Below are 25,681 nucleotides of genomic sequence, written 5' to 3' on the forward strand. Positions count from 1 at the left end.
CTTGTATAGAGTTAAAGAGGCACATGTAAATGCTTCTTTCAGCACCCCAAAGCTAACTCAATGGTTTCAGAAGTATTCCCAGCGAGAGGGAGGTCTGAGTCCCAATCCTCTTCAATGATAAGGGAGGCTACAAATTGGACTTCTTAAGGAGAAAGATAAATTCCTCTGGGGCCATTTTTCTGCCATAATGTGCAGATACCAGATGCTTATTTGAGACCAAATGTTGCAATTTATTGAGTTAGTGCATGATGACAAGACACATTGGCACAGGCTCTAATTCTTGATGACCAAAAACTTGGCAAACAGCAACTGTGTATGGCCTGCCATGGAGTGAATTGCCATAGCAGACTGATGGGTCAGGTGTAGTGTTAAGGAGACATTCCTGGTTAAGATCTTCAGCTCTCCCACCTTATACTTGGGCTAAGATGGAGGACTTCCCCTTTGAGGGGAAGGAATTGTTTAGTGAACAAATAGATGAAATCCTGGAATGAATTAGAAATATAGAATTACTGTGATGTCATTGGAGATTACACCCCATACTGTCCAACAATTCAAACATAGGTTTTGGCAGAAGAATTTCCAACAGCCTAATTACAATAGCCTTTTAGATATTCTGACTATAGATTTCAAAACCCTACTTACAACAGTCAGACTACTAAGCCTCAGTACAGTCAACACCAAGATAGAAAGACCAGTAAAGGGAGAAATAAGCAACCCCCTCAATCCCCTAGAGATCTGCAACAGAGAGGTTCTACTATGCCCTGACTAGAAGGGAATTATATGTTCTGGGATAGGTTGTCCAAGTTTTCTGATTGTTGGTTACATATTGCATCTGATAAGTGGGTTATAAAGATAATAAAGAAGTCTCTGCCTCCTTGCCACCCCCTCCTATGATGGGCACACAATGCTCAGAATTCTGAATTCAAGAAGTCAGTTCATTAACTAAGAAAAGGGGCAATCACAAAGGTGCCTCCTTCATAGGATCTGTCAGGTTTCTACTCAAAATGTTTGCAATTAGCAAAAAAAAGTGGACAAAGGCCCATTCTGGACCTCAGAACTCTGAATACATTTTTGATTGTTGCAGAATTTAGGATGCTGTCCTTACAGGAAATCCTTCCATTACTGTCCCCAGGACTTTGGTTTGCCAACCTTGATTTAAGGGATGCATATTTCCACATAAGCATCCATAAGGTCTGCAGAAAATTTCTGCATTTCACCTATGACAATACTGTGTATGAGTACAACACAGAAACATTTGGCCTAGAGACTGTATGAAGGGTCTTTACCAAGTGCATGTCAGTGATCATATATTACCTGAGAATTCAGGAATGTATAATATACCAACACCTAGATAACTAGAAATATACTAAATAAATAAATAGATGACCTGCTGTTTGTGGCTGATTCTTAGAGTCTATTACAATAGAATCTTAAGATCCTTAATGAGCTGGGGTTGATTATTAATGAACAGAAGTCACATTTCCCCTCCAGCTCTGTCCCTAGAGTTTATGGGGCTAATATAATCTCCCTTGAAGGAAAAACTTATCTACCATTATTCAGAGTGAAGAAAATACAATCACTGTCCCTGAAGTTTTTAGCTTGCAGATTCCAATCAGCCAGGCAGATCAGAAGTTATTGGGATCCATGGCATATGACAGCTGTCACATGACATGTGAGATTCTTTATGAGGCCTCTGCAGATTCCAATCAGCCAGGCAGATCAGAAGTTATTGGGATCCATGGCATATGACAGCTGTCACATGACATGTGAGATTCTTTATGAGGCCTCTGCAGAATTGGTTTATCCTTCAATTCCAACAAGGCTCAGATCCACAATGGAAGCGGTTTTCTGTACCTCAGTCGAATATCAAGAGCCTTTCTCTCTCTTTCTCCAGGGTATTCCATTGGAATTGTAATCACATGATTTACAAATATTTACAGATGCTTCCCTCACAGGCTGGGCGGCACATTGTGGAGTCCACATGGCCAGTGGCCATTGATCTTCATATGAATCTAGGCTGCACATTAATGTTTTAGAATTAAGGGTGATCAGAAGATCTTTGACTCCTTTTTCAGATCTGGTGGAAGATCAGAAGGTACTGCTACCCACAAACATTTCCACTGCAAAGTTTAATATGAATAAACAAGGGGACACAGAATCCATCGATCACTCTGTGCACAGAGGCTTCACAAATCTGGTGTTGGGCCATACAGCACAAAGTTCATCTGGTGGTGATTCATATACCAAGGCAAAGCAATACTGCAGCCAAACTCCTGAGCAGACAGGTCTCAATAACCCAAGAATGGTTGCTCAAGGAGGAGTACCTCATTCCAATATTTCAGAAATTGGGAATCCCAGAGATAGAACTATGTCTATCTATAACCAATGCAAAATGCCTGAAGATCTGCTCCCGGGCAGCAGCAGACTTCAACTGACTAGAGAATGCCTCCCAGTTCAGATAGCATGGGCACCTATTTTATGCTCCCCCCCTTTGGCCTCATTCAAAAGGTGGTGGTGAAAATACTTGCAGATAGGACATTTTGCATAATCATAATGCCATATTGGCTCAGATGAACATTGCTGCAGAAACTGGCAAAAGGAACTCTAAATATCTCTCCCTCAAAATGAGGACGTCTTGCACATAGGACCCATTCACCATGCAGGGACCAGTGCCCTACAACTGACAGTGTGGTTGAATGCAAGGGTGGTAGAATTGCTTTCTGCTTCATGTAGACCCTCCACCCAGAGGTCTCATGACTATAAATTAAAACTGTTTAGTGTTTCATCTTGTAATCAAGGACTTGATCCTATCACTTGTTATTTAAATAGGATTTTTCAGTATCTTCTGTTTCTAAAGGATGCAGATTTATCCTGTACCTCTCTAAAGGTTCATTTAGCTGCTATAAGCATTTCAAGATAAGTTTAATGTAACTGGTTTCCACTTGTTATTCATCCTGTTCCTCAGTGGAGCCTCTCTTCAGTTTTATCAAAACTTCTCCATACCATTTGAACTAATGACTACTTCTGAGTTGCCATTCCTGTCCTACAAGATGGTCTTTCAGGTAGCTATAACCTCAGCTAAGAGAGAAGGAGAACTCATATGGGTCAAAATATAATTCTCCCCACTTTCTTCCCCAACTCTACCAACTTGGCAGAAAGGAGTTTACACTCTTTTAATGTTAGAAAGGCCCTCCTTTTTTATTTAGACAGAACATAAGAATTTATAGAAGAGAGCAGTTTATTTCATTGATTTAGGGATCACAGTATGGGTAAGGCTGCCTCTGCACAAACCCTGTCCAGATTTATAGTGTCCATAACTAGAACAGCATATGCTGAGACAAAGATGGAATGCCCCCTTAATCTGTGGGCACACTCCATGAAGGCGCAGGCATGTTCAGCCTTCTTATTGAAGATCTGTCTTGAAGATGTCTGTAAAGGGGCTATCTGGTAAAATCCCTTAGCTTTCATAAGATACTATTCAATAGACATTGACTCCAGGAATGAGGCAGCTGTGGGGAAAGCTGTGTTAAAATTGATACTTCGTTGGTGCAGCCCACACCCTCCTCCTTGATAAGTGAAACTTGCTATTCTCCCATGTGGAATTGCATGGAAGCCATGGTGATGAAAATGGGGTTGCACTTATCTATAACCATTGTTCATCACGTGACCTTCTGTGCAGGCACACACCCCTCCCTCTTTTCCCACTGTAGCCTGCATAACTATATCCAATTCCTTATGGTGATGAAGGAGAAAACAGAGGGAAGAGTGCTCCTTCCTCTGACTATTGGGCAGGAAAATTACACAAGGGAAGGAAAGCGCTTTTGGGCTCTAGAAGCTTATTTTAAAGCTCACTAGCTCTTTTTCAGTGGCTGGCCTGCAGCTGCACAGTCTCTATAGGACTGCACAGAAGGCCACTCATTGAACAACGGCTACAGGTAAGTGCAACCCCGTTTATAATAAATAGAGCAGAGGATGCATTTTTTCTAGTACTCTAATTAATTGTATTGCAATTAGTGTCCAGTGTTATCATAAACAACTACATTGCACTGCATTTGTAGAGAAATAAGAAAATTGTCAGTGAACCTCTGTTCATATGTACACTGTTATAAAGAGCATATATATTCTCTGCTAAGGTTTACAAAGAAGATCTACCTCAGCTTAAAGAGCAATGCAGAGAAAAACGAAAAACTGCAGCATCAAAAAGACGAGAATGGGCTCCAATCAATAGTATAAGGTTGCACTTTGTTCATGGGTATGTAAACAAGGAATTTCCCCCTAAAAACATTTCACAAAAAGTTTTCTTACATAATTTGACTTCTAAATAAATAAGAATTCACTAAAAATGATATTTTTTTTTCAACTTGACATTTGCATTTAGTGGAGAAACAATGGATTGTATCCTGTCAGCTTTTAAATTCAGCCTCACCTAATTTTTCTCATTTCTATATTTTGTGTTACAGATGTCCATACACATCCCTTGATCACTTGCATATGCTTATTAGTGGTCAGGAGGGACCTTCTCTTCATTTTTACTCCAAAGAAAATTTGATTGGCTCCAACCCTATGGACTTTGTGTAGGGATGCGCACAAACCAAAAAATGAACTGTAGTTCAAGCACAAACCAGACCAGTTCATGGTTCATTTTGAACTGGTTCAGTCCTTGGTGGTTTGTTTGGTTCATTTTTGCTGTTTGTTTTTCCAGACAGCCTGGCACTGATTCAATCAATTCCTAGACAACGCTGAGGGTGGGCTTTGGGGAGCCCTAGAAACACCCATAGCAGTTGTCCATAGCTTGATTGGCAGTTCCGGGAGTCAATCACAGAGCTCCCATTCTGCCCTGTGGGAGGAGACGCTGATTCAGCTGCTTTCACTTTGCAGCATGAAGAGAGAAGAGTTGATTGTTTTGAGAGCTGAAGCTGAGCTTTGCTAGGCACCTGCTTTGAGGGCTACAAGTTGGATATTCCATATTCAACATTCGCAAAACTTGGAGGGCAGGTGAGGGAGAGCCTGCTGAAGACTCCCAATGAGTTTGGCATCTCTTAACTCATGAGAAGGCTGTTTTACATCTCCCAAACCAAATGAACCACAAACCAGTTTAGGCAATCAAACCAACCAAAACACCATTTTCCTGGATCATACTCATACCTAACTTAGTGCCATCCTAAGAGAAGTATACCCTTCTAAGATCAATGAAGTGAATAGACTCTGACAAGTGTAACTCATTTTAGAAAGATATTGTTAGGGTGTTAACAGACTTATAAATACTATATCTGATCATTTTAAAATGTTTTTATCTGTGAGTATGTGTGTGCATGTTAGGTTTCATGCCAAAAATATTTGCCTAAATCCCTGAGTTTACCAGATTGTGTTCCTTGGCATATTCTAGTAAGCAATGAATTTGTAGGAAATAATTTTTTAGGAGTTAAGAGAAAAATGCAAAATAAAATAAAGGCCATGTATTTCAACTGAAACATTTTTAAAGGGCCCTGACAAATTGGATTTATCGCTAAATCGCTTCCATCTGTGCAAGTTATTTTCTTCTCTGATTGTCACTTGAAGAGTTTTAAGTGCAATCTGTTTGTTTTGTTTTTCTTACATACAAGAAATATTTTAATTCATTCTTAGGTGCTTTTGATTTTACTTAGATTTATGTAATTTAAAAGTTGAAATGTTTAGATCAGTTTACTTTTTAATGGCTCATATGGTCTTAACACCAAACTATTTTATTAGTTACAGAGGCTATGACTGTAGAAGTAATTTATTTTACACCCAGACTGGAGAAATCGTTTACCATGTTGCAGCAGTGGGTGTGGTATATAATCGACAGCAGAACACACAACGCTTTTATTTGGGTCATGATGATGACATTCTCTGTCTTGCTATTCATCCTTTAAAGGACTATGTGGCAACAGGCCAGGTAGGACTGATGGTTAGGTAAACAAGATATCTTATATTACTTAAACATTACTAAATTGTATCTCATAAATTTGTGCCACCTGTATCTGTGAAAGCATTTGAAAGGAATCATATGCTTTGACTTTGGTATGACATGCAAAAAAATAATAGACTCGTCATAGACTTATTTGTACAGTCCCCATGCTGGGACAGTGAAGATGCAAGCTACTTGCAGAAGGAAGATTTTCAAGCTTTCTGAAGCTTAGCCCACCTACAATTGAGAGGGAGACTTCTGACCAAAACAGTCACACAGTATAGGTGGGAGAGTACCCCTCCTTCTTTTGCTGCCATAGAGAGAGGTTTGTTATTTGTATCTTTCCTTCTCTGACAGATTTTTGCCATTTCATCCTCCTCTTACCCTAGGAAAATTGTTTCCACATTTACTAAACTACCCTGTTGAGAATTTTAAATGGCCTAAAAGGTACTGTTCAAACAATGATGAAGCATTGAAGTAAGATGAAGCATACTGACAAGCACTCTTTGTGTCTTCTATGTCTTGATGAGGGTGATACTGTTGCTGCTTGTACAGTCTGCCAGCAGTTTACCTTCAAAGCCTGCAGTACCGTGGGGCTTCTTGGCTAACAGCTATACTTTGGGAGAGAGCCTTTCAAACCCTGGAGGCATCTACCACTAAGCACTCTGCTGCCTTGGATTGCACATCTTGGGAAGCTTCAGTGGCCTCAGTTCCAAGGTTAGAACCAGAATGCCAGCAGTCATCCCAGCCTTTCCTAGGCTCATAGGAATCACTTGGAACTTCTGGCTAAGAAGGCCAACACTAAGTTGAGGCACTGGGTCAAATCTTCTCTTCCTTCCACTACATTAAAAGTTGGCAGACTTTCTCAGTAGCTCTCTTGAAACTGACCTTTCCACACTACTCCATTTCCCCATTTGAGGCCAGTACCATTGAGCTCTTGGAGGCCAAACTTCATGTACAGCCATACCTTCTACTGTTCATTGGTCAATTCTGCTACCAATGCCTACAGTTCTCCCTCAAGCAACACATCGTATGTACTCCTGTGTTCCAAGGCACCCTTATCATTGGCAGCTTATATGCATTCTATGTACCACCAGAATGTAGTATCTAATAGGATGAAGAATATGAACTGCTTACACCTTCTCACTGTTCTGGACACCATGCAGCATTCCTTGGATCTAATCTCAGAGCATTCATCAACCTACATTCCTTCAAATCACACCTCCAGCTCTGATGAAATCTACTCAGAGGTTGGATCTGATCTGCAGTCTGACCAGATGATACAGTTGGCAATCCTGCTCCAGTTTCTCCCACTGAGGGTATAAGCCCTCTTTAACTTCTACTTCACTTAAAACAGGGTTGCAGTTACCTGTAACTGTTGCTCATCAACAGTCTTCTGTGCAGGCAGTCATTACCTCCCTCCTGCCCCTGCTATGAACTCTACATGATTCTTTTTAAAAAAGAAGTGTTAATAATGTAAACTGAGAAAAGGGGGCACTCTTCCCTGTGAGCTGCATGACAGTTTTGGTGAGAAGTCCTGCTTGAACTTCAGAAGACCAAAATAGCAATGAGCTACTGGAATTTACTTTTTTCATATATTAAAGTTAAATAGAGTGTTATAATCCCATGAAAGGAGGGGGAAAATGGTTAAGATAAGGAGGCTATGAAGAAATAATAAAACATTAGTAGTATTGCTCCTATTGTACTACCAGTTTTATTTTGTTCAGTTTTATCAGATATGAAATAATTGTCCTATTTGTTTTATTCAAGGTTGGTCGGGAAAGCTCAATTCATGTTTGGGATACTGAGACAATCAAGCCACTGTCCGTGTTAAAGGGCTATCACCAATATGGTGTTTGTGCAGTTGACTTTTCAGGTATTCATTATTATCTCTCATCTCTGAAACTAGAGTCCTTATATATTTACAAGTGAGGCAGTTTCCTTGTTTCTTGAGAGCAGACCACTATTGTATTGAAGCATGGCAATCTATTTTAAGTGTAAGTAAAACTAAAAATCTCTCTTCTCAGACCTAACACTCATGTGCTTAGGTTGATATGCTTACCCATGTATGTCTTGAAGGACCATGATTACAAATTACTTTTATTCCATTATGTCTGCTGTTAACTATCTTCAGTTTCTCACTTGAATGTTGTAAAAGTACATTTTAAAACTCTAATCTTTATTGATTTCAAATTGTACTACTCAGCAATACTTTCTTATAAAATAAATCATTTTATTGCTGTTAATGATTGCTGTTATTTCTTTTTTGTCTTTGTGCTCAGCATGGATTCTTTGTCCTTATTAAGGCTCTCTGTGTTGTCTTACAGCTCATCTCTTGTTTCTTTATATGCTGTATTCCCTGTCACAATCTTTGTTCCTCTGTTTTCCATCATCCTTACTTGTTCAAGAATCTTTCACTCTTTAAAATATCTGTGCCCCTTATGGCTGGAATCCTTTCTTGATCCTTCTCATAATACTTCCTCAGTTTCCATTTTAATATTTTTTCTTAAAAACTATTGTTTGTTTAGCTGTCCATGGCTCTTTTGTGGTTGTTTGCTTTTTATAGCTCTGGAACTACTTTGTATGTTCTCTTTCCTTTGTTTATATTCTCATCTCTAGGACCTATGTTGTGTAGACTGCATTTTTGTCCTTTGTTTTAGTGATGGGTGCAAATGAAATTCTCTCTTTGGTGAGAGAGAGTTGCTGAATGCCAAGCACCTCGTCAGCCTGTTGCTTTCAGTCTGAGCTGCATACTAGGGATGGGGCAAGTTGCAGGTCTGCTTGCCCCATCCATTCCATGATGGGCTGACTTCTGGGTGGGTTACAGGAAGCTACTTGAGAACTGACTGGGTGACAGACAGTGCTGGGCTCAATTGCCCAAAGTCACCCTTGACCCCCACCCCCCAGCACAAATGATGCCCCAGCTCACTGCAGGAGCTATATTTCTAGGTGTATATGGAGACATACACAATACTTTAGCATTTTTGAAATAATTCCAGACCCTCAAATATTAATGGGACTGATCACTCCCCTACAGGAAGTTAATTGATCTCTCACTTAGGTTTTACCCTTGGCTATTCCAAATCTTTCTTCTTAAACTCTAAATTTACAAGTGCTCTCTTTTAATAATCCTAACCCTAAAGAGAGTGAAGAAAAGAACTGTGGATCTGATTCTCATAATTCCAGGTGGTGATTCTCAGGTGTAAAAGTCCATTCTATATTATATCAGTGGACTATAGCCCAATATAATGGAGTTAGCATAATATTCCTGTGCAAACCATTAAGCCCCTGCATGTTAGACTCTTTTCTGAATTTTGATTAATTGTTTAAACCTGAAAATCCTAACTTGGTTTCTTTTTGGTTCCTTCTAAAGGATCAAAGATACCATAACCTACCTCCCCCCACAATTTTTGGAAGAATTTTCTGTTAGTTTCCATATTTAAAAAGCAAGGACACAATACCTCTGGCCTTTTTACAGGTACACTGATAATAGCAGAAGAAGTTAATTCAGTCACTGGTTGGCAGGATCCTCTGTGGCTTGTTCCTCACTGCAGCACCACTCTTGATGCTTGACACATACATCTTACTATATGCAGAATAATAATTCATATGTACCCTTCTCATAATTCATTTCCTTTTACAGCGGATGGCAAACGTCTAGCTTCTGTTGGAATAGATGACAATCACACTATTGTTCTTTGGGACTGGAGAAAAGGGGAGAAACTTTCAGCTGTAAGGTAGGAATGTAGCTGTTTCTGAAAACTGTAGCCAAAGCATAATTAAGACATTAACCAGGATGAAAGGATAACCACTCTTGAGTTGAACCGGACCATATCCATATGTAAAGTAGGAAAACAAGATCACACCTCCCTGCCTCACCTTTTGGGTCAGTTGGGCAACCACGTATGGGCGCTAATTGCATAGGTTCAGATTTTTACTATTAGTATCCCACATTCAATAGAATATGAAATGTATGCTTCTGGTCTTATGTACTGAGGTCCCATGCACACACTGTGTTGGATCCACCAGAAAATTTCCCACTTGTGCTACAGCTGTTGTGAAAACAGATGTGCAAGAAAAAGACTGCAGTAACTGCTTGTGCTAACTTACTGTAGCTCCATTTTTGTTTCCGCTTGTGTAAGATCACGTACAACCAATTTCTGGTCACTATAATATACACTATAATGTATAATTTCTGGTCACTATAATGTACAAAATTATGTACTAGTGGAACTTCCATAAGTTAATGTATGTTTCTCCTTTCACATCACTGGATCCAAGCTATTAAATACAAGTGCAGATCTCCAGCAGGCCCAGAGGTGGGATAGATAAATACATTGAATGTGGTGGAAAGGTATGATTTTGCTTCATCATGATGTGTAGGAAGAGAGAAGAAAATCTGAACCAGTCCTTGCGTTCCAAATAAATAGGCTCTTTTATACAGTGTTTCACTTAATAGTTACCTTGAGGGGTAGGCATGGGCACAAACTGGGAAAATGGTGGTTCATGGATTGTTCCATTGGCTGAACTGGTGGGTCATGTTGATTCATGGTTTGTTGAATTGCCCAAGCTGGTTTGTGGTTCATTTGGTTTGAGAGGTGTAGAACAGCATCCTTGCAAGTTAAAAATGGCAAACTCACTGGAAGTCTTCAGTAGGCTCTCCTCTATATGTCCTCCAGGTTGAGTGAATATTGGATTTGGAATGTCTGAGTTATTGCCCCCCAAGCAGGTGCCCCCACGAAAGGTCAGCTTCAGCTCTCATTGTGTTGCAAAGTGAAAGCAGCTGAGTCAGGGTGTCTGCTCCCATAGAACATAATGGGAGCTCTGTGATTGACTCCCAGAGCTGTCAGTCAAGCTATGGACAACTGCTGTGGTTGTTTCTAGGGCTCCCTGAAGTCCACCCCCGGCGTTGGGTAGGAATTGATTGAATTGGCGCCAGGCTGTCTGGAAAAACGAACTGCAAAAATGAACCACCAAAACAAGGCAGTTCATTTTCCAGTTTGGGCATAGCTCAACCAAATTAACTGGTTTGAAATGAACCAGCAGTTCATTTTTCAGTTTGTACTTGAGGGTCTAGTGCATAGTGAAAGCTTAGGGTACAAACTGACTAAATAAAATAGGAGACATTGGAACCACCATTGTGACTGCCTGGTGCCTGACCAAACAGCAGTAGTTTTAATAGACAAAGGAATAAATTACATCTGCATTGTTCTTATCAGACTGAAGAGCATTTTGTGTATACAGTGATGTATATAAAGACTATTGTGAACCAGATTTTTAAAAATACAGTTTGGGGAGGAGGTTGTGGCTCAGTGGTAAAGCATTCGCTTGGCATGCAGAAAGTCCCAGGTTCAATTCCTGATATCTCCAGTTAAAAGGAGGTGGTAGGTGATGAGAAAAACCTCTGCCTGAGACCCTGGTGATCTGCTGCCTGTAAGAGTACAAGATGCTGATCTTGATGGACCTGTGGTTTCATTCAGTATACGATGGTTTCATGTGTTTTACAGGACACAAGTGTCTTTAATGGTTAAGGCTGATAATCAAAAATAGTACTTCAGAGTCTGCTGTAAGTGTATTATACAGGCAATCTAAACTTTCTGGGAAAGTAAAAATAATCGTAGAACAAAATATAGAAACTTTAATTATATATTACCTATAATAGTTTTAAAGGTATATTTTATTATTTTAGGCTTGTTTTGTTTTTTGCCACTAAGTCACATCTGACTTAGGGTGGCCCTGTGGTTTTCAGGGTAGGAGAGTTTCAGAAGTGGGTTGCCATTGTCTGCCTCTGTGCAGCAGCCCTGGTATTCTTTGGTAGTCTCCCGTCCCATCCAAATACTGACTAAGGTCAACCTTTACAGAAAATAAAAATGAAACATCTGATCAAAATTTAAAAAGTTAAATGGGCAGTCCTTTTATTTTCCTAATATAAGCATGCACTGCTAAATATTTTAACTTCACCATTTCAGCATGAACAACTTCTGCAGATTTTGTTTGTTTTAATTTTATGCCCATGCAGAAATCTTTTTCTACATATCAAAGATAAACTGTTTTGTGCATTGTTCTAGGGGGAGCAAAGACAAAATCTTTGTTGTTAAGATTAACCCCTTCATGCCTGATAAACTTATTACAGCTGGAATTAAGCACATAAAATTCTGGCGAAGAGCAGGTAAGAAAAATAATTTAAAATATTAACATATTTTGAAAAGTCACTTTAATTTCTGTGCACCAAAACATCCAGTGCCTGCACAAGGAAAATATAGTGACTTCTTGTGCCCACACATAGATTCCAGTGTGTAATCCCACAGGGCCTTTAGAGAAGAAAACAGAGTTTGTCACTTTGTCTTGCCTCTTATGACACTACAATTAAATCATATGCAGATTTACTTGCTTTTTCTTACTTATGTATTTCAGTTGCTTGCTGTGATACATCAGAATAGATAAAACTGAAAAAATAGCAAAAAGTGAAAAAAATGTAACATTTGATTAAAATTGCTTTGTGTGGTATTTTAGAAATCCGTATATGTAATAATTTGTTTTGATTTTAATTAAGGAGGTGGACTGATTGGGAAAAAGGGCTATGTAGGCCCAATGGGGAAGATTGATACAATGATGTGTGCTGTTTATGGCTGGACAGAGGAGATGGCTTTCTCTGGAACATCAACTGGAGATGTGTGTATATGGAGAGATCTGTTCCTTATTAAAACTGTGAAAGCACATGATGGTCCAGTATTCAGCATGCATGCACTAGAAAAAGTGAGTGCCTTATACTGGATATGAATCACTAATACTTAATTGAAAACAAATGGATAGGATTCAGAGAGCTAATTTATGCATGCCTACAGGACTGAGCATGCAAAGAGGGATATTTCACCATTTTTCTTTAAACAATAGACCACTGTGCTATATCACAAATTGTTCTGGCAAGTTCCAAAAGTGGCTTTTCATGTGGCCTAATAACCAGTTGGATACACATGTTTTTGAATTCCAGACAACAGTTGTGTGATCTAACATCTGTTGCTATATTTTTTTGTTTTATGATAAAAGGTTGTTCTGCTACTTGCTTTTTCAGTGGGATTTGGGTTTTTTTAAATTTAACTTTTAAAATCCATTTTATAAACTTCCTTGAATGTTGCTTTGCTAGAAAGTCTAGCTAGGAAGTTTGTAAATCAACAACAAAATAATAGTGTGAGTATCTTTTTATAACGATGAAATGAACAGATTTGGTTTAAAATCACATTTAAGCACAGTTAAATGTAAAGTAACGAAGTAGTTTGTCAGTGTAATTAAATTTGTCTCTCAGTTTTGGAGAACTGGAATTAAGCTTGTAATGCATTTCAGATGCAGTGGAAAACACCACTGAAATGTCAGTATGGTCGTCTGAATTCATTCATCTTTATGCTGTACAAATTACTCACTGACTGGGATCCCACCTAGATTTCCATGGGCAGGGGGGCATATGGTTTTTGCCAGTCCCTCCCTCCTGTGACAGCCCAAAACATAGCCTGAAATGCTGCTTCTGGGGGTGGGGAAACTCCCAGGAATAGCTTGGGAGGATCTGATGTCTACCCTCGGAGACAGGTTTCATTAAAATTCTTCCACATCTGCAGAAATCTAGGCAGGCCAAGTCACTATCTCGTCTGCATTCAGTGGAAGCTTATTCCATTCCATTCGAAGTAACTGCACAAATTTCCACCACTGACTGTATGTTAAAGAGCGTAATGATATATGTGTTCTTCAGGATTGCAGTGAAGGTTTGAAAGCTGAATATGTTTAAATGAGATACTAATAGATATTACAGTGCAAAAGATTTCTGCTATTCATTTTCTAATATTTTTCAGGGATTTGTAACTGGAGGCAAGGATGGAGTAGTCGCGCTTTGGGATGATATTTTTGAACGATGCCTCAAAACATATGCCATCAAAAGAGCTGCCTTGGCCCCTGGCTCCAAAGGTGATTTGTTCTATATACTCCCATTGTTTATAAAGTTGAATTTTGGTATTATGGTTCAACGACAGCTTTCTTTTACAGTGTGAGGAAGCATGAAGGTTGAGGTTTTAAATGCTGTTTAAAATGAGGTAGCATGCTATTAGTTTGATCCCAGTGATCTCTACTCTGGCTTCCACCTAATAGCCTCTGCCTGTCTGTTTGCTTCATTCTTTCTCCTGCTCTCCCCCCACCCCCTGGCCCATGAAGTAGCTGCCAATCTGCAATTAGGAGAAAATTATTACTCACCATCAGTTTTTAATGTTTAAATGTTTCTGAAATGTATTTTAAGTATGCTTTACAGTGATTGTTTTAATAATGTTGTAAATACCCAGAGCCCTGCAATAGCCTGGGCGATCCATAAATTTGAGGAGGAGGAGGATAGGCAGGCCCAAATGGGTTCTGAAATCATTAATTCCAGAGGAGGCTTGAGGTAAACAGGGAAATGAACAGTAACTTTCTGGGATGAAATAAGATAGTTCAATAAAGAGGTTTGAAGTATAACACAGTATTTTCTGGGGACGCAAGGTTGTAACATTTCAGTTAACAAATTAGGAGTGCAGAGGGCATCTGTCAGCCAAGTGTTAATCAGGCATGAAAAGTGAAAAGAACTGCTGACTATGACCACTAAGTATCACTATTGTTCCTTAAGAACATAAGAAGGCAATTTATTCTATACAGAAATTCAATCCCTGCCTTGTATGGTTTGTGGTCAGAACCAAAAAAAGTATTAAAGCAGTCCAATATATGAAAGCACAATAAGGTACAGTCCCAACTTTCAGTAGTCTCACTTCAATGATTTCTGATGTGCTAATGTCCAACTTGATGTGCATTTCTGAGAAAAGTGGACTATGTAGAGTCTTGAAAATGGCATGTTCTCTGGATGAGAAATGTTGCATTTTCAGTGGCTTTTTTTCAAAGCTGATAGGCTGATGATGGGACCCAATCTCAGCAGTGTATTCTATGTAGGAACCAATTCATGCAGTCATGAGGGATCATGGAAGTTGGAAGTTGGGACTGTACCTTATTGTGCTTTCATATATTGCATTATTTTAATACTTTTTTTGATCCTGTAACCTGTTTTTAACTCTAAAAAAGCCATGGGAGTGCTATTTAGATCAGGATCCAGTACTGGGTAAGGTTCTGCTTCTGCTGATCTGTGTTCTTGATTTAAACCACAGAACACCCAGGTTACAATTAGCCTGTTAGGTAGAGGAGACAAGAAAAGATAGGGTTCTTGTCATCTTTGTCCATCTAGGCCTAATTGCACCCCAGTGTTGGAAATGGTCTCTATCATAAACATGGGGCAAGGGAGAAAATGTTAACTCCCCCCTAGGGTTGCCAAGTTCCAACTTGCCAAGGTTGGGACCCCTAGGGTTTCCAAGTTGCCAACTCTAGGGTTGTACCATAGAGTTTTCCCTCTCAAATTGCTTGAGCGTCTGGGAAAACCATAGAGTTTCCCCAGAAATGCCTAGAGCAGACAGTGCGCAGCATCACCGGCTGGATGATGTCACTTCCAGGTGACATCATCATGCTGGTGATGGCAGGAGAGATTTCCTCCCCCCCCCCGGCCCTTCTTTTTAAGGTAAAAAACATTCTGTGAGAGATACAGCCACAGATCTCCAATGTAACAAGTAGAATGGCTCTAATAAAGTAATAAAAACATGGCTTTACTTCTCAGGATAATGTGATTTTCTCTAAAATTCTCTTCTTCTTAGGTCTCCTTTTAGAAGATAACCCCTCTATACGTGCCATATCTTTAGGACATGGTCATATTTTAGTGGGTACAAAGAACGGTGAAATACTGGAAGTGGATAAAAGTGGACCAATAACTTTGCTGGTTCAGGTAGGAGTCAAGAATTTGTACAAGTTTTTGCTTGTTGAGAAACTATAAATTGTGGGTCTTTTAACATTTCACTGTCAGTCATGTAAAGAGATACAAGAATAGGGCTATGAAAGCTGAATTAGGATAAATTGGATAGACCTCTGTTTATGGCTGAGTATAAATATATCTTTAAACATGGCCCATAGCTCAGCGGTTAGAAAAGTCATGTCCCTGTGGCAGAGCCCCTGCTTGACATGTGGAAGGTCTCAGGCTCAATCCCTGGCATTCCCAACTAAACGAGCAGATAGAAGGAGATGTGAAAGACTTCATGAGGCCCTGGAGAGTTGCTGCCAGTCCAAGTAAACAAAACCAAGCATAGTAAACCAATGATCTTGTTCAGTATAGGGCAGCTTGATGTGTTGACATGATTAAGTGCTGCTTCTGTCAACAGTCTGGCCTGCTACTCTCCACCTCATTGCCTCAGATGGCCTATCCACTTTTAGATTTAACATACATTTGTGTGAACATTTTTCAATTTAAATGTTTGCATTTGATTTTTTAAATTTATTACCTCCTTTGACTCAAGTTGGCTAGCTGCAATAATAAGTGGCGAGGACAAATATACAGGAGTCCGGTAATAAGTAAAAATGCATAGTTTAAAAAAGAAATATTTAGCCCCCTTCTCCCTGCACTCCATGGATCTGATCAGAATCAGCCCCGTCATGGTTGGGAACTGAGTTCCAAGCACTGAACTCACACATCTGAATGCCAGGACTTGGGAAGGACAGGAGGAAAACATATTGGCTGATAACAGACGGGCAGTTTAAGCTGCCCTGGGGAAGGCAGGGAGGTGGATCAAAAAAGCACATACACACGCGCACATATGCCTGCTGTCCCCATCTTGCACGCAGCCCATTCTGGGCCAGATTGAAGCCATCTCAGAAAAGGTACCACTTTCAATGTGGTACCTAAATTCTGAGACAGCTCCAAGGTGCTTCTCCGCCTGTCTGGATGGCCAGGAAATGCATGAGGGCTCTGGAAGCTCCTCCAGGGCACACACAGCCTGGCCATGTTCCGGGGGTGGGCCACAGACCGTCCGGAGGCTCCCAGCTGCTCTGTTTCTGGCTGGCTCACTTCCGGGGCGGCTTGATGCTACCCTGAGCTGGCCATCTGTTCTCAGCCAGAATGTAGTCAGGGCCAAAGAGATACAAGAATAGGGCTATGGCCTTGAGCTACTACTCTATATGTCGTATTTAGCGCCATTGTCATGATAATATGCATATATGTGAAATTTTGCAAGTACATCCAAAATAATGAACAGATTTGTGAGGTGCTGATGATGATGTGATTTCCTCTGCAGAATAAGACATATTTATTCTCCAAGACTTTTAATTGTTGTTAAACGCTCTTTTTGGTGATGTACTGATTAATGCTGTTTTTATCTGATCAATTATTTTATTCTGTTACTGCTTACTTTTATCTTTTAACTTGTGTGTTTATTTATTTTGTTTTAAACTGATTTTTCTTGTTTGCTTTTTTGGAAGTTTTTAAAAATAGAAATGCAGCCTGTAACTATTCTAAACAAATAATAGGGTAATTGGGGCCAGTTCAGCTAATTTGGTATTTGGCATTAGCTTATATATTTATAGCCATCGAAATCATAATAATTTCCAGTATGACTGAGCAGATCGTCACTGTCTGTTCTAAGTTTTGTAACTAATTCTTCATTGTGGTACACAGATATCTACTTAGAGGTTGCAGGTGAGCAACCTGTTTTTCCTTTGTAGCATAGCAAATGTAATAGAATACATTTTTTTTACAGGGTCACATGGAAGGAGAAGTTTGGGGCTTAGCTACCCATCCTCATTTACCTATTTGTGCCACTGTGAGTGATGATAAAACCTTAAGAATATGGGATCTTTCTCCAAGCCATTGCATGCTAGCTGTTAGAAAACTGAAGAAGGGTAAATTGCTATTTTTCCGTTTATTTATACTTTTCCTTAAATTCTAAATGGGTTAGACATTTTAAAAAGTTTGTTAAGTTTTTTGAAAACATAAGAAAATCTATAAGACTGAAATAGAATACCCAAATGAAGATGCCTAATTGCAAGGGCAAATGAATTTTCTTTGGTAGAAGGGTCTTAAAAGCTCACTGAATCTTTTTCCTAGAGCCTTCAAGGATGTGGCAAGCAGCAGAAAACTCATAAATCCATAGGATAAGGCTCAAAATAAGCTGCAGGAAAATATTGATTTTATACTTGTGGCCACTGGAAAGCATTGGATTGGATCCAGTCAGCCTTTTCATTCCATCTTTTCCAATTCCCCCCTTACTACAGCCCTATCCCAGTGGTTTTTGTATATATGAGTCCCATGCAGTGTTCTCTCTAAGCTGAGTTAGTGTGAGCTAGCTCACAGTTTTTTAGCTTCCATCTTACACACTTTTGTCTTAGCTTAGGAAAAATGGCACCAGAACATTCTAATTTATGCAGTAGCTCACAACTTTAATGCCAGTAGCTCACCAAGTAGAACTTTTGCTCACAAGACTCCACAGCTTAGAGGGAGCATTGGTCGCATGATCCCCAGCATAGCCTTTTTGCTGGTCGAAGGGGACATCTCCTTTTTTCATCGGTAGAAAAGCTGCTTAGACCCATTTATTTTCGATTTTTATAATTCCTGGGTGAACTGTGTTTGGGCCATAGTGTTGGCCAGGAACCACTGAGGAGAGGCAACTACAGAGGCAATAGTTAGATACCAAGAATGACTGCATGGTCTATGCTTCTCCTCAGGGCCAGCCCTAGACTCTCTGGCACCCTAGTCATGGCTAACTTCTGGTGCCCCCCCCGGCACTGACATCACTGAGTCACATGGGGGCACCCAATATGGTGCCCCCAGAAGACCGGCACCCTAGGCAATTGCCTACTTTACCTAGTGGCAGGGCTGGCCCTGCTTCTCCTTCCAAACTGTCCAACCATTGCTTGATGTATATCTTCCCTGAGAGACATGAGTACAGAAAGAGAGAGGCTGATTTCTGCCATTTTTTTATTCAAAAGGATACAGAAACAGAGGTGTTTTATCCCTTAGACCAAGACTTGTGCAAACAAGCACAGGAATGCAATTTGACCTGAGTAAAATGAGCTCTTCTGCTATGTTTACCATGTCCAGGCATTCAGGCAAAAGTTGCAGTGACCTTTCCTACCTCACCTCATTTCTCCTTCAGTGGTCCAACTGAAAGTACCATCTCATACAGTGCACAATTGTCCTGTGGCAGTGAATTCCATAAACCATTGTGATGACAACTAACTTAGATGGATTTTTAAAAGGGTGAAACAGATTTATAGGAAATAAGTATGTCAATAGATATTAGCTACAAGGTAAATGGAACTTTCATTTTCAGAAGCAGTGTAATTCTGATCATCAACGAGGAGGCCTGTTGCCTTCATCTCCTGGGGAGGGAGGGAAAGAGCCAGAGCTTCCTTTGCCCAGTTCCCTGGATCCCATGGGAGAAATACAAAGAAAGCCCTTTTAATGAATGAATGAATGAACTTTTTATTACGGTCATAGACCAATATAAAAACTATAACACATCATGTAAAAAAACTCTCCTAAAATACAATAAAATACATAAAACTTTTCCACACCTATACAGGTCGGGGATAACTAAAATATAATTTAACCAATTTTAAAATCCAGAATCAGTTCAAATTAATATAAAATCCTTTAAATCCGAATATATAAAATCGTTTATAACCTAAAATTCAAACAGATCATACAAAACCTACAATTTCTTGTTTCTTAGTATGGAACTTCACAAGGTAATGGCAGAATTTAGCTATCTGTCTAGAGATAGATGGACTTGCATCCACCAAAAGTTTCTCCAAACACGCCCAGTCCGCATCTGCTATTGGTTTGACTACAAACGGGGAAACAAACCTGTCCCTATATGTTTGGTGGAATGGGCATCGAAAAAACATATGAATCATCGACTCCACCTCTCCCATAGCACAAGAACACCATTGATCTTCGTATGGAACTTTTCTATATTTACCTTCTAACACTTTTGAGGGCATGGCTGCGCATCGAGCCAATGTAAAGGCTCTTCTGTGAGCTGATACCTCCAAATAAGAAAAGTACTTGGCCAACAGGTGCTGATGTTTTAAGCATGTTTTATTTTAACGGGTTTTTTTTTTAAATCTTTAATTATGATTGTCTGTGTCCTTTAAAAGTTTATATCTTAACTAGGTACACACATGGCCTGGCTCAACACAGTCCGCCCAGCCCGACAAGGTCTCATTTATGTCAGATCTGGCCCTCATAACAAATGAGTTTGATACCCCTGGTTTAAATTGTTTCTAAATAAACCAGAATAAAACAACAAACAAGAAATCTTTCCCTTCATCCCCACCTCTCCTTAAAAGATTCCTGCCATCCAGGTCCCCTAAAAAGCCCTGACAAAGCATGCCTTTCAGAGCATCCTGATGATCTCCAAGGAGAGCTTCCCCTCAGCTCTTCAGGAAGCCCACTACACAAAGCAGGAGCCACGATGGAAAAGGTTGGGGCTCAGACTGGTGCCAGATGGACCACTCTGAGTGGTGGAATATCGAACGAATGGCTTGAGCTGATGTAGCTGGGCTCATGCCATATTCTGAGAGCAGGAGGAAAGGCAAATGCTACCTGTTAACCCAAAACTGGCAATTAGTGAAAAAATAGCAATTGACTTTTATTTTGAACAGAATTTAAGTACAGACTATAGATTGTGTCATTAATAAAAAGGAAGAAGCCTTTCATTCACCCATGATCCTGAGCTGAGAACTCATAGAGGCAGCAGTGGGGTGAACTGCTTTTTAAATAGTCATTGGGGAAGTGTAGTGTACTGATTAATGCTGTGAGTGCTGAGTCAGGAAGTATAGTTCAAATTTCACCTAAGCTGAGGAGTCACTAGTTGGCCTAATAAAAGCACTGCTATCTCAACTTGAGCTCCTTATCTGCAATCTGGTGGTAAGCATCGTGATCTGCTTTACAAGGTTATAGTAAAGATAACTGGGATTTTGTATATAAAGAATTTTTGAACATTTGAAACTACAACATAACTGCTAGTATTTGCCAGCCAAATCTTGGGCTGCAAAGCTCTGCTTAAAACTAAAACATGTCTTTTGGAATTTGCCAGGAGGACGATGTTGCTGTTTTTCTCCTGATGGGAAGGCACTGGCAGTAGGTCTCAATGATGGAAGTTTCTTGATGGTAAATGCAGACACGCTGGAAGATCTTGTTTCCTTTCATCACAGGAAAGATGTTGTTTCAGAGATACGATTTTCTCCTGGTAAGTGATGAGCTTCTAATGTGAAGATGCCCAGCATAACACTTCATCTTTATAATATAGTATTATGACAAAACAGTACTCCAATTCAAAGGCCTCCTGTTTAAACAATTTAAAAGGCACCTTGCATTTTGTCTATTCAGTACTTCCAGCCAAGTTCTGCCCTCGCAACCTTGCACTCAAAACTGAAGGCATGGAGCTTGATACCTTATAGCAAGTGGAGTAGTTATGATGAAGGACTGTTTCTTCCTGTATGTCCCCCTATGTCAGTTAAAGTTTTCTGGTTACCCTCTCTGTTTAAGCTTTTCTGCTTAGGCTCTACTGGAGCCTGGTCCTTGTCAATAGTGACTCCTACTTTGTGGAACAAACTTGCTAGGGAAGTGAACTGGTCATTGTCTTTCAAAGTCTTTGGGAGGCACTGGAAGGCCAAGGGTTTTTGGCCACCTGTCTCAATATTTTTTTGAAAGTGTTGCTATTATTGTTATTGTAATTATTTCTGGATTGCCCAATCCCTGCTACTGCAGGGCTCTGGGGAATGTACAACATTTGATAAAAACAGCAAAGACCATGGAATAAAATACATAAACAGTACTAACATGACAGATCTAAAAGAATCAGATGGCAAATTTCACAATTTCTTCCCATTCTGGACTGCTGGGGCAGGGGAGGGATCAGTACTCTTAGAAAATAATTAGTGTTTAATAAGTCCTTGGCACAACAGTCCTTTTCACATTTATTTTATTTTGTTCTTACTTTTAAGAAGGTTAATTATTGCACATTTATTGCATCATGTGTTTCCTTCTCTTGGGATTATGGTCTGTTTTTTTTACCGTTCTAAATAACAATTAATTTGTGAAATTGTATGTCCATGCTCCCAATATGCTAGCATTAGCTTTAATGCATACTTATGCAAAATCAGCTTCACATATTTTAAGGCAACAAGTTGCTATGAAAACATGAAGAAATTTCGAGACACAGATGTGAAGAACAATGCAACATTGAAAGCAACCTGTGATTCCATTCTTCCAAGAAAGAAATAGGAAATATATGATTAATTGGTATTTGCTCATAAAATATTGAAAGTATTCATATTCTTACCATTGTGTTTTAGGTGCTGGAAAATACTTAGCTGTAGCATCATATGACAGCTTTGTAGATATTTACAATGTAATGAGCAGTAAGCGGGTTGGAATTTGCAAGGGAGCCTCCAGCTATATAACACACATGGATTGGGACATTAAAGGTAAAAAAATAACTTTGTATCTGTTTCTGTAACTTGATAACTCTGTGTGAATATTTAGGAAAGCTGCAATTTTCCTGCAATGTTCCCAGATTTATTTTATTATTTGAAACATTTATTACCTGGCTTTCTTCCTTGTGGAGCTCAAGGTGACTTACAAACATAGAAAAAACACATCAAATAAAATACGCTAAACATTTAAAGAGAACATGTTTAAAACTCTACTTAAGGCTGCTGCCTTAGACCTTATCTAGGTAGATGTGTTATAAGTATTTTAATAAATAAATATAAATTCAAATGGTAGTAATAAAATCCCCCCCCCCCCCAAAAAAACGCCGTTAATTGGGAAATTCTGAATTGTTCATTGAGATAAAAGCCTTAAATAAAATATTCTAATTGGCTCTAACCATGAGCAATATGGACATTTTTTCAGGCAAGCTTTTACAAGTCAACACTGGTGCTAAGGAACAGTTATTTTTTGAAGCTCCTCGTGGGAAAAAACAGACCATTCCAAATCCAGAGGTAAGAAGATTACTTACAATTTAGGTCAATTGTTGAAAGTACACATTTGTTGAGGCAGCTCTTTGTCTTTTACAGTTTTCAAATACATTTTATTTGAACAATAACATTGATCTCTACAGCAGTCTAGCTTATAGGGAGATGATGACATTTTTAGTTATAAAAATGAATTAAAAGCGTTTTAAGAAAGAGTTGCTATGAACTGCTTAGATTAAATCTGTGAAAGCTTTAATATTATGAATGAGTAAAAAAAGACTTCTCTTAAAGTCATTGAATATTGCTATACAATAAAAATTCATTGTAAAACCTATGTGGTAATACTTTGTAATATAGGGTGGTTTTTTCAAGATAGGGAAGTATTACTTAATTTAAACTGTATAGAAGTCAGCTACTGCTGTTTCAAAACATACCATTCCCAGATACTCGTGATGGTTATTGTTTATCCATTTCTGGTATCATGTTTCCTAACGATTCTTTGGATGTCCATAGTCAAGAGTAGTCATCCATGCCTTCTGGGAAACAACTGAACTGGCAGTGAGAGAACAGGAAGAGACAGAAGGTGTGATCAAATGGTGGATTTGATCCACCATAGCCACCCCTGGATTTAATGTGCATGTGCACACGCACACATCTGCCCCCTACATCCTTACCTCATTGTAGGATGGGCTGGGTTCAGAGTAAATAGCCACTAGTAGAAAACTGATGAAGTGCATGCATGGTGCATTTCCTGGCTGTCTGAATGGCTGGGGTGCGCCATGCATGTGCCTCACACAGGCAGGAGCAGTCTAAATGCTCTTCTAAGCACGTGCATGGCCCGTGCCTATTGTGGGTGCAGTGTGATTGCCACGGCGCATCTCTTTCTGGAGCGGCTTTTTCCAAGCCAAGAGATTGCTGTGGCAAATTCCCATTGTGATCGCACCCAGAGGCTCTATAAACTTGTTAGCAAGATTTGGTGGATATATGGACTACCTAGTGAGGAACAGGAAAATAGAGTATCTTTCATTAATCAAGCAGTTTCATTTTTATTATTTATTTGTTTGTCAAATTTATAAGTATTTCTAAACTGGAATTTATAAGTATTTTTAAAACTTCAGAAATTTAAGTTTAGAAAGTTTTTTAATGTTATATTTACCTAGATAATGGTGTAAGGATCAAGCTCTGATTACAGTATAGTGTTATACCTTTTATGAATCTGGTAGGCCCAGGCTAGCTTGATTTCATAACATCTCAGAAGCTAGATGGGGTTGGCCCTGGTTGGTATTTGGATGGGAGACTATCATGGAATTCCAGGGTCACTACACAGAGGCAGTCTATGGCAAACAGTCTATGGCAAACAACCTCTGAACATCTCTTGCCTTGAAAACTCCACATGGTTGCCACAAGTGACTTTATGGCTCTCCCTCCCATTATCCTGAAACAATTAGGAATTTATTTTTTGTTTTCTGCAGAATTCTTGTTGTCCAAACAAAAATTAGAAATTATGAGTATGTGAGATGGATATATGGATGTCTTGACACCCTAGATGTCACTAGAATACAATTTTGTCCACAATATCAGATGCTTCCCTTAGCAACCTGGAATTCCTAGTGATACTACAGAAAATTCTGTTACTTGACAAAAAGATCATGATTATAAACACTGGTGGCAGTATAAAATCTCAGAAAGCCAGAAAACATAGTTTGTGGCATTGTTCTTGTCTGTGTGCCTCAAACAATGTGTTATTTCATAGAACAGTAAGTCTTGGAATCAGCCATTACATAACAAGAATAAGCAAGAAAAGAGACAAGAGAACCACAAAGAATAGCATAATGAGCATTCCTGTGTTGCAATTGAAGGGAGACTAAGCAACTCACCTCTGTGAATTCAAAGTGTCCTTAGACAAGCAACTGTTTCTTGGCCTCAACCTTCACCCTCAAACTTGAAATATGGAAGTAATAATACTGCCTTGCAAGGTAGTTGTAAAGGTTACAACATGACATATGTGAAGTGCTTTGAACATTGAAATGTTTTATAAATATTAACTGAATGAAAGCACTGTTGGTTTTGGGGGGCAACAAAAATTTTGTGCATAGCAAACAGGTAAAGGTTCCTGGGTACACTTGTGGTGTTCAGATTCTGAATTTCAATCAAAGCTTACTTTGGTCAGTCCAGAAGACAGTTACAACACAAATAATTAAAAATAAATTTCTGTAAGGTACAAGTCTGCTTCCTACAAAAGATCAAAATCACATTAATAATTAAATTAATTTTCAGATATGTAAAGGTAAGAAGGGGGTGCCTTTGTGAAACCTGAACCTCTGTTAAATGAGATAAAATTGATTAAAATACAGAGCATTGGTGACATATTCCCATAAGATATTAATATATTTCTTCTTCAAACTGAAAGTTTTTTATTTGCAGTTCTTGTGAAAGATATGTAATATGCAAAGTAATAAGCTTCTAGGACTGTGCTGTCAGATATATAACTATGGATAAGTATCCTGTCTCAAACAGGCTATTTTTGTAGGCAGAAAAAATTTCCTGGTCATCATGGACAAGTGTTTTAGGCTCCTGCTGTGAAGGAATCTGGCCAATAATTGGCGAGGTCACTGATGTAACTGCCTCATGCCTCACCAGTGATGGTACAGTCTTGGCAACAGGAGATGACTTTGGATTTGTAAAACTCTTCCGATACCCTGCCAAAGTAAGTAAATATATAATGATTGTATAGTGAGGGTTACAAATATTAAATAATGAAGCCCCACTATATTCATATTTCAAAATCACATTTATATTCTCACTTCTCAGGAAGCACAACATCAATTAATAATTTGCTGATGTGAAAACTTTGCCAGTGATCAACACCACAGAATTTTTAATATTGCTCAT

General features: G+C 39.2%; 1 protein-coding gene across 10 annotated transcripts in view; it reads left to right on the forward strand.

Moving 5' to 3' along the window:
• Nucleotides 1-25,681, forward strand: part of EML5 (EMAP like 5) — a 134,998-nt gene that overhangs the window by 64,749 nt on the left and 44,568 nt on the right. For 9 of the 10 annotated variants that reach the window (XR_009556527.1, XM_060261251.1, XM_060261252.1 and 6 more), the window contains 13 exons: nucleotides 4,134-4,252; nucleotides 5,731-5,917; nucleotides 7,700-7,805; nucleotides 9,573-9,666; nucleotides 11,998-12,098; nucleotides 12,483-12,685; nucleotides 13,771-13,882; nucleotides 15,634-15,761; nucleotides 17,563-17,704; nucleotides 20,905-21,057; nucleotides 22,166-22,297; nucleotides 22,728-22,816; nucleotides 25,320-25,496. Coding sequence is in view for 8 of the 10 variants with exons in the window: in XM_060261251.1 (XP_060117234.1) it covers nucleotides 4,134-4,252; nucleotides 5,731-5,917; nucleotides 7,700-7,805; nucleotides 9,573-9,666; nucleotides 11,998-12,098; nucleotides 12,483-12,685; nucleotides 13,771-13,882; nucleotides 15,634-15,761; nucleotides 17,563-17,704; nucleotides 20,905-21,057; nucleotides 22,166-22,297; nucleotides 22,728-22,816; nucleotides 25,320-25,496 (1,743 nt within the window). In the remaining 2 variants the exon portion in view is untranslated. Of the gene's footprint in view, nucleotides 1-4,133; nucleotides 4,253-5,730; nucleotides 5,918-7,699; nucleotides 7,806-9,572; nucleotides 9,667-11,997; nucleotides 12,099-12,482; nucleotides 12,686-13,770; nucleotides 13,883-15,633; nucleotides 15,762-17,562; nucleotides 17,705-20,904; nucleotides 21,058-22,165; nucleotides 22,298-22,727; nucleotides 22,817-25,306; nucleotides 25,497-25,681 lie in introns of all 10 variants that reach the window. The other variant, XR_009556528.1, reaches the window with a different exon arrangement.

This window comes from Heteronotia binoei, chromosome 21 (assembly GCF_032191835.1).
Source record: "Heteronotia binoei isolate CCM8104 ecotype False Entrance Well chromosome 21, APGP_CSIRO_Hbin_v1, whole genome shotgun sequence".
Taxonomy (NCBI): domain Eukaryota; kingdom Metazoa; phylum Chordata; class Lepidosauria; order Squamata; family Gekkonidae; genus Heteronotia; species Heteronotia binoei.